General features: G+C 41.0%; 1 protein-coding gene across 2 annotated transcripts; it reads left to right on the forward strand.

The window, feature by feature from the left end:
• The first annotated feature begins 37 nt into the window (after window positions 1-37).
• pcyox1l (prenylcysteine oxidase 1 like) lies at window positions 38-7,946 on the forward strand. 2 transcript variants are annotated; one of them, XM_026181192.1, is made up of 8 exons: window positions 38-1,068; window positions 1,679-1,885; window positions 2,085-2,259; window positions 3,230-3,490; window positions 3,582-3,643; window positions 3,766-3,906; window positions 4,113-4,524; window positions 5,145-7,946. In XM_026181192.1, the coding sequence occupies exons 1-8, from the start codon at window positions 960-962 to the stop codon at window positions 5,392-5,394; spliced, it is 1,617 nt and encodes a 538-aa protein (XP_026036977.1). In that variant the 5' UTR covers window positions 38-959; the 3' UTR covers window positions 5,395-7,946. The 2 variants fall into 2 exon arrangements, with proteins under 2 accessions (XP_026036977.1, XP_026036979.1); XM_026181194.1 differs by lacking the exon at window positions 3,582-3,643 and having other exon boundaries at window positions 225-1,068; window positions 3,230-3,441.
• Window positions 7,947-9,291: the final 1,345 nt, after the last annotated feature.

A 9,291-nucleotide genomic window follows, 5' to 3' on the forward strand; every position in this document is an offset into this window, starting at 1 on the left:
CTTTATTCTCAAATAACACATGTCAAAAAGTTAAGTCTTGCTGCTCAGCAAGAATCTTTAAGTGCACCGGGACACTTATTTAGGCAGTTATTAAAACTGCAAGTATTTATAAAATACTCCTTAACCCTGTAACAACAAGTGTATCATATTTTAAATGTGTGTTTTTGAAATTTATTTTTTTTAGTGACAAACCTAAATAAATTGTACAATACACACAATTTTAAGTAATATATTGAAAAAAAAAAAACATATCCCTCCTCTGTACGTGTCCCAACCATCTCAGCCTTGTCTCTGTAATTTTGTCTCCAGAGCTGTCCCTCTGACACAAAACCACCTGAGGGGTGGAAATTTCCTGTGAAAGCAGTTTGCTTTATGGTTTCAGCTGGATGTAAACAGCCTCCAGTGACAGTGAGTCATTTTCTGGAAGGTATTAACTAATGCCAGCATTCCGCCAAGCAAGTGAAAGAGGCAACTGAAATCCAATCTCTCCTTAAAAAAAACTTCACGTTCTATAAGAGGGCACCAGAAACAAAGCAATGAACAAAGATGCGTTCATCTGACAACCAAAAATGCTATATAATATATATATTTTCTATAGATATCATTAAAGGTCTGCTTTTCAGCGTAATTTGGAAGCAGTAATCTTGAAAACCACTGACATGCACGACACAGCAGTCGGCCGTCTCTGATTGGTCGAAAAAATCTGTTTGGATCACGTGATATTGCCGGACGTAGACGTGAGTGGCGGTCCAACTGCTGCACCATCATCATCATCACCATCCATCCTTTGTGCTGTATTCTCGTCTTATTCGGCCTCATTTACTTACATGTTAATCGTCACTCCGTTGAGTTTCTACTGTTGTGAACGCACAGAGAAGGTAGAAGCTAGCCTCGTGTGCTATTAGCCTAACGGTCGCATCCTCTCCTCTCCATCCGATCATCGCTGCTTTGCTGTCGCTATGGGCTGCTCTTTGCTCCCTCTTTTCGTCGCTGTGTTGGCAGCCCGGTTTGTTGTCGCAGACCCGGAGGAACACGGTCCTGTCGACGGAGCTCCGCCTTCAAAGATAGGCAAGAAAAGCAGTTATTAAACCATCCTAGTTAGCTGTTTAGTTCAGCTAATGTTAGCCTCTCAGTCAGTCTGAGGGCTGATGAATAAGCAGCATCCATCAGGGGTCTCTGATACTGAAGATAAAGGCAAACACTAACCTAGCCTGAACATTGTGTGTCACGTGATTAAGAAAGCTTAATTATAGACACGAGTTATCTGTTAATTTGCTTTTTGAAGCAACCTTTATTCAAATAAACAGGAAGTAAAGCTTCAGCTGTCATCACCAGCCAGGAGGCCCAAAAAACCTAAAGATATGACGGAAAATATAAAAGCACAAAAGAGGAAATACAGCAAATCTTACACTTGAAAAAACAAAATAATAATGTGTTTGTTTGTTTGTTTTTTAAGTTAAACATCAAAGTAATAAATTCCTTTTAAATTCCTTTTTCCTTTTACATACAGTTGCAGTCAGAAGTTTTTCATACTGTCATCATAAGCATGATATTTGGTATTTTGGGTCTTTTTATGTTGTTGTTTTGCAAACAGCAAATTTACACTGTATTATAGATCTCCGTAAGATTTAAGGCACATTTCATCACCCAACCTCACTCTGTGTCTCTTGCTCTCCAGCTGTGGTTGGGGCAGGGATAGGAGGCAGCGCCACTGCCCACTTCCTGCGGCAGCACTTTGGCCCAGAGGTCCAGGTGGACGTGTTTGAGAAGGGAGAGGTGGGAGGCCGTCTCGCCACCGTAACCGTCAATCACAACGACTATGAGTCTGGAGGCTCCATTATTCACTCACTCAACCTCCACATGCAGGAGTTTGTCAAGCAGCTGGGTGAGTTTATGGACAAAGACATTAATTAGTCACAGCAGAGGTCAGATTTTAAAATTTTTCTTTGCTTTTTCAAACCAGGGGAGGGATTCTTGCGTTTTTTTTAAATATTCCCCAGCAAAAGCGATCACTTTACAAGAGGAAAATTAGAAACCTGACACTATGTTGGTCCTCCGTGTCGTCCTGTGTTTGCCCAAACAAGGTTTGAAGTATCGTCGCAACGTGGCCGGAAAGATGGCGGTATTTAACGGCGAAGAGGTGATTCTGGAGGAGACGGACTGGTACCTGCTCGACCTGTTCCGGCTGTGGTGGCGCTATGGTATTAGCTTCATACGTCTGCAGATGTGGGTGGAGGAGATTATGGAGAAGTTTATGAGGTGAGTCAGAAATTTTAGTGCCTTGATTTTATTATTTTGTCTCTTCAGCTTCTTTGCATGTTGGACACTTGATGGGATGTGGCAGGGGTGCCGCTACAAACTGCACTGTCAGGGTATCATAACTTTGTTGTGGGTGTCTCTGCAAGTGGAAGCAAAGCTTTGTTTATTTCTTAATGCTCATTTTTTCTCCTGCTTTTTTCTGGTGGCAGTATTATTAGTTGATTAGTGGTAATGACAGGAATGCTCCAAAATTGGCACTGCAGATCCAGCTGAGTCATTCATGCCTTGAGTGCTTTTCTTCCCAAAATTGTTTTTTCTATCTCAAAGATAAGGTCTTGCCCTTAAAATGTGCATAGCATTCCCTTCTGGTGTTGCAGTCAGTGGGGGAAGCCTGTTTTTGAGCTATTTATTGCTCTCTGCGCCTTAGGCATCTGCAGCCATAATAACTGCAAAACCTTGACTCATTGTGTGCCTTTCCGAGCATGAGGTCTGCGTAAATATAGATAGCCATCTGCCTGGGATTTGCCAGAGAGAAAGGACCACTGACATGAAACTTGTCTCTATCCTCCAGCAACACAAATATACAGTGTAGAATTGCATGAGTGTATTTCAGATATCATGTCAAATCTTTTGCTTACATTTATATTTCCTCTGCTCAGTTTTGCCTTGAAAAATGAACCAGAAACAGATTTTTGCTTTTTCCTTCCTCCACCACCAACATCTATTTCCTCCCTCAGGAAGTGATTTTTATCTCTTCATCACTTTTTTCTTTCTTTTCTTCTCTCTAAGTCGACAACCACAAGCCTCTATATCTTTCTCTCCGTCTCTGATTTGTTGCCAATAGATTATTGCTGACTGAATAACTTTGAGCAGGAAACGAAACCAAAAAACAAAACATCTCCATATTGCTCTGTCTACTGATTTAGTCGTTAACTGTTATAATTTGTGTGTCTGTGCATGTGAAATATAGGATCTACAAATACCAGGCCCACGGCTACGCCTTTAGCTCCGTAGAGGAACTGCTGGACTCTCTCGGGGGCAGCGGCTTCATCAACATGACCCGGAGGCCACTGTCCGATTCGCTGCTGGAGCTGGGTGTGTCCCAACGCTTCATTGATGAGGTTATCGCACCCGTGATGAGGATCAACTACGGACAGAATGTCAGCATCCCAGCCTTTGTAGGTCAGCTAAGTGGGAAGATGCAAGCAGCAGTGGAGGAAGAAGTGAAGGGGTGATGAGTAGTGAAGTAAGAGGGCAACAGCTGTGAAGGTGCATTCGGGGACAGTTATGACCTGAACGTCTTCCTTTCCGATTTGGCTCAGGAGAAAGGAAAGGACGAGAGAGGAAAAGAGATGCAGGGTTGAGAGTAGAAGAGGAAGGCAAGGTGAGAGGGGAGCGGGGTGGTCTGTGGGAGTGAGAGAACAGGAAAGCGTGTGGGCAGCTGATAATTGGTTTAAAGCACTTGGCACTGTCTGTTCAGCGCGCGTGTGCTTGTGTGTGTTTCAGGAGCTGTGTCTTTAGCTGGTGCCCAGAACAACCTGTGGGCGGTGGAAGGAGGCAACAAGCTGGTGTGTTCAGGCCTGCTGAAAATGGCCAGTGCTAACCTGCTGGAGGCACAGGTCAACTCCATCTCTCCCATCCACTCAGGTAACGCCATCCTGATGTGTCCTGTTTTTTAAGGGGTTTTTTTCAGCTGTGACAGCTTTACTGGTATTGATTATTCTTTGTGAGTCTGTGTGTCCTTTGTATATTATAATCCACCTGTTGTGTTGAAGAGGGAGCTGAACATAAAAGCAAACATGAAAGAAAGAATGAGATGGTTTGTCATCCACAGAGCTTTTTTTGTAATACAGGAGAGGGACTCCAGTACCAGCTGAGCTTCACCACGGCAACAGGGACGGCATCAGAGCTGTATGACATTGTAGTGTTGGCGACGCCTCTACAGGCTAGCGTCGGGTCTGGAGTCCAGTTTCAAGGTTTCACGCCTCCGTTTGATGAGCTGCCTGGCAGCTATCACAGCACTGTAGCAACCATCGTCCATGGTTACCTCAACACTTCCTTCTTTGGGTTCCCGGACCCCCGTCTGTTCCCTTTCGCCAGCGTCTTGACGACTGACACACCTGATCTGTTCTTTAACAGCGTGGCTAGTGTTTGTCCCGTCAACATCTCAGCAGGGTTCCGGCGTAAGCAGCCGCAGGAGGCTGGAGTCTACAAGGTGTTCTCCCCACAGCTGCTGGAAAAGTCTCAGCTCAAAACACTATTCAGGTCAGCCATGTTCTTCCCAGGAGTTGATCCCATAGTCATGCCTGGGCAATTCTGTATTTGTTTGGTCCAAAGTAAAGCCTGACGGATATGAGATTTTTAAAACCAATCTGTAAGAATCCAATATATTGGCCGATTATGTTCCCTAACGTTTCTTAAGTGTAGTTATGTAAGAGTCAGTTTAGTTTAAAAATAAACTTGATTTGTGGTTACAGCAAGTCGTGGAAGACTCCACGTTTACTTGTTTAGGCTCTGACTGGTTCAGCTGTTGTTTGTGCTTTTATTACATGTTTGAAGGGTATTTCTACCATCTCGTCCTATTGAATTTGTAATGTATCAGCTGTGATAAATGCCAGCGCTGATATCGGTAAATATCAGTCAAGCTCTAATGTAAGTTTTTAAATTTACTATTGTATAAGACAGAGAAAACCAGCAAATATTCCTATTCAGGTAGTGAAATTTAGGTATTTATGTTTAGGGGAGAACATTTTTTGTTATCAGAATCCTCTAAATACATTATAGTTGTTTTTTTTTATTTTATTTAAAAAAGTTATTTAGTGATCTTACCACCCACATAGATCATTGGCTGCTTTACTCTATCATACTGTTCTCTTCAATTTTAGGTCGTACTACTCAGTGCAGGTGACGGAGTGGCAGGCCTACCCTCGCTACAGCAGCAGCCAGCGGCTGCCACCTGTGGAGCTGCACCCCAATCTCTACTACCTCAATGGGATTGAGTGGGCTGGTAGCGCCATGGAGATGAGCTCAGTGGCTGCCAAAAACATCGCCCTGCTAGCCTACCACCGCTGGAATAGACAGACAGACATGGTGGACCAGAGAGATCTGGTGCACAGGATCAAAACCGAACTATAACAAACGAATGCTAAGACCCAGATGAGTAATGTGATGTATGTCTGAGTGTATGGACTCACCCAACCAAATTATAAACTTTTTGTGATTTTGACCAGTGGCAAGAGAATTTAGATGTCCATTTATATAATATAACCTTTCGTGAATGCATCGAATTTATTCAGTCAGTACAGTAAGTTGAACATAACCCTGCTGCCTCCTAACTAAACGTAAACATCAAAAACCATAAGTCATTATATTGGCACCATTATAGACTCTGGTCCTGCTCTGCTACTCAAAAGGCCTGTTTCACTTCACTGATTCTCTGTGCCACATAAAAGAGACATGTTGCACTTTTGTTTGTGGATTTCTTGCCGATGCTAATTGGCAGTTTCCATCCAAAAATGATGCCGCAAGGACCTTTCCTTTGCCAAGAAATAAGAAAACCAAGCAAATATGGAGAACACCAGCTGGCGTACTGTATACTGTACGGACTGTTAGGAGGTGGTAGTGCTGTTAATGAACACCATTGAATATAAATACCAGTTTACGGTTTTGGTACTGCTCTTCTTAAACAAATGTTTCTGTTTCCAAGCCAAGAAAGCGTTTAGAACAATAAGCTGTTGTACAGTATGTAACTGATTTAACTTTGTCATCTAATCAAAACCACAGCACTGCTGCTGCTACTCTCTGTAAATGTAGGGACTGTTAATGGACTGGTTGTTGCCACCAATGAAATCTCATTAAAGTAATCTCAGTAGGATTTCTGTAAATTAATAATTATTCACCAACCCATGGTAGTGGCCACTGGTGCAGTGCTCTATTGTCCCTTTCATCATTATCTCCCCTTCCTGCTGCTTTTGTTGCATAATCCAGCAGAATTTTTATTTTTTTCTTCAGGGAAATGAGCCAGCCAGCTTTGACAGTGGACTGAATAAAAGCAGAGGACAGATCCGTGCTGCTGCTGCTGCTGCTGCTGCTGCTGACCACAAATGTTTCCATTTTCTCGCAAGCATTAAAAGCCTCAGTGGGAAAAAAGCTTTTCTGCTGAGGACTTTAATCATGTAAAGCACACACATGAAAATTTTGGGTTTCACTTTCAGAATGGGGAAAAGGTTTTTACGAAGACACAATGAGAAATCACTGACAGCTGATTATCTTCATGTGACTGAGTAGTCTTGTTTTCTGAATTTCTAATTTATCTGCACTGGATTTGGGCTGAAGTGGATTTCTAGAAAACCTTGTAACTCCAAAGGGCTTCAGTTGATGGATAATGTGATTTCTGTTGTGTGTTGAAAAGTGGCTGATGACACTGATTTAAAACACTGTGATGGCCTCAGAATCAATGTGGTGGAAACTGTGTATTTTTAGCCTTTTTTTTTTCTTTTTTTTTTTTTTCAAATTTCAAAAATTGCTTCTTTAGGCAGAACAGTACAATTTGTAGCCCCAGTGCTCGTATATAAATCTTCTAGCGAATACACATCTCAATACTGTTCAGACTACTTGTCTGTGTCAGCTGTAAAGTTCTGATCATGAAAACATGATCAAATTAAAGACGAATGGGGTCTGAAATTGGAATTATCTGGCAAACTCCTGTATTTATGGTCTAAATATTCCCGTCCCAATTTGTGCACTCTGAATAGTACAGTAGTACTTAAATGACGGGGGGTGGGGTTCCTCTACAAGTAAAAATTAGTATAGTCATAAAGATGTAATAAAGCTGTACTGTAAGAACAGAGTGAAAGTAGTAATAAATTGCCCCTTGGTATTACTCATTATACTGTCAGGTCCATAAGTATTTGTATAATGACACAATATTTGCATTTTTGTCTTTGCATAGCACCACAGTGCTGATTTTCATCTTTAGTTGAGTGAGTTTATCAAACGTGTTGCATTAACTGTTTGGAAATTACAGCAATTTTTATACAGAGTTCCCCAGAGGCTCAAAAGTAATTGGACAAACATAATTTTAAATACCAGAATTGTTTTAAATACTTTGATGAAAATCGTTTGCAGTCCAATCCTCTGAAGTCCAGAACCCATGGACATGACCAGATGCTGTGTTTCCTTCTTTTAGATACTCTGTCAGGCCTTTACTGCAGCCGCCTTCAGCTGCTACTTGTTTTTGTGTCTGTGGCTTCAGGTTTGTCTTCAGTAAATGAAAAGCATTCTTTAATAAAGGTCAGATGTTGTAAAGATTTTTTTATTAACCATTGGAAATACTTCTGTCATAATGCACTTTAGTTGTTTTCTGTGATCTTTCAGGCCTTTTGATGTTTCCGAGTTGGTCAGTGCATTCCTTCTTTTTCGCAATGTACCAGATTGTTTATTTAGCCACTCCTAAAGTTTTTCCTGTCTCTCTGTATGTTTATTTTGGTTTTCAGCCTAATGATGTCCACCCCCACAGGCATCAAGTATTTCTTCTTACCTGATATAGAGTTCCAGTGAAGAGCTATCAAATCGAAGGTCAGCTCCAGATCTTTAATCTGGCCATCAATGTGCTTGTCGCATTATTGTTCAATTAATTTTGAGCCTTGGAAAATGAAGGACTAAATAAAAATGTCTGCAGTTCCTAATCAGTTAACGAAATGCTTGTTATTGTCCAAATACTTAACTAACTGTACATGACCTTATTGGTTTGTATACAGCATGTTATTCTTGTAGCTGGCTGGTAAGGCAATTTTACCTACTTGACATCCAGCTGGGGAGTTCAGTCCAGTGATTCCTGTCCTTGGGATCAAGTCCTCCATATGAGAGATCTGAGGGGCTATTGAGGGGGCTTGACCACCTAAAGACTTGATAACAATAATGAGCTGAGGGCTATTTCTGTGCTAGAGGTCAGATGCCTTAATTCACTCGGAACCAACAAGTTAATGTTTAACAAAGTGTTTAATTTCACAAAATGTCATACACTGATTGTAAAATATTGTACTTGCCTAAATGTATTTCTTTTTGAAATGTAAAAATGAAGTGGCATTAATCAACATGTTGCATTTAATCTTTCTGATGCACATAATAATGCATTTTAGAGTAATTTGCATTTTTCTCTGACTGTTAATAGAATAAAAGTTATTCTATTGTAGCGAGCTATTGTTCATTTTGGCTTTCAAACAAGGACACTAAGAAGTCTACTTCAGTGCTGACTATGTGTCAGCAGACAGGGTTTCATTTCTTCTCTATTAATAATTACACATAAGAAAATTGATTTGTTCAATAATGCAAAGTCCTGAAAAACAAGCCTCCTGGTGTCCAGTGAAGTTTTAATTCTGTGCTCCAGTTGGCATATAATCTAAATCACTCTGACAGGGTAAGTACTTATTCCACAATGAATTATTCGTTTTGTTTTTCCTGTCACTGCGTCTGTACCTGGAGAATTGACCTTATCTCCAGGAAGATTACCCAAGGTCCTTTGGTCGTTCTCTGGATCACAGAATTTCTGATGTAGATCAGATCAGATGGTTACTGAAGATAAAGACATTAAAAACACATTTTAATCATCTACTGAAAGAAATGCAATTAAATATATTTCCAGGTTATTACATGTAAACGGATGATGGTGCTGCTGTAGGAAACTTAAGGCAATAAAAGCCATCTCCAGGCTTCCAGCAATGTAATGTAACATATAATGGGCTCTGTAGCTTCTCCTGCTTGGCTTCCTAGCAGCAGGAAAACAATCACACTGCTGAAAATAGAACGCAAGTCTCCCAAGGCTCAACCACTTATGCACTTTTTCGTCATTCAATCAACCGGGTTGATGGGCACATAGCCAACTAGGTCAAACTCTTATAATTAAATATTTATGTGACCATTACCCTGTTTTACAAAGGCTTGATGAGTTATGACCATAGTCATAAATCATCAAGCCTGTCATCATGCACCTTTATATACTTCATAACTCATAATGAATTGACTGAAGATGTT

The sequence above is a fragment of the Astatotilapia calliptera genome, chromosome 10 (assembly GCF_900246225.1).
Source record: "Astatotilapia calliptera chromosome 10, fAstCal1.2, whole genome shotgun sequence".
Taxonomy (NCBI): domain Eukaryota; kingdom Metazoa; phylum Chordata; class Actinopteri; order Cichliformes; family Cichlidae; genus Astatotilapia; species Astatotilapia calliptera.

Bases quoted from the DNA above. Each gene is read 5' to 3' on its own strand.
- pcyox1l (XM_026181192.1), top strand. From the start codon at position 960: ATGGGCTGCTCTTTGCTCCCTCTTTTCGTCGCTGTGTTGGCAGCCCGG. The intron at 1,069-1,678 runs GCAAGAAAAGCA...CTTGCTCTCCAG, and splicing joins AGCTCCGCCTTCAAAGATAG to CTGTGGTTGGGGCAGGGATA. The intron at 3,491-3,581 runs GTGATGAGTAGT...GATTTGGCTCAG, and splicing joins GTGGAGGAAGAAGTGAAGGG to GAGAAAGGAAAGGACGAGAG.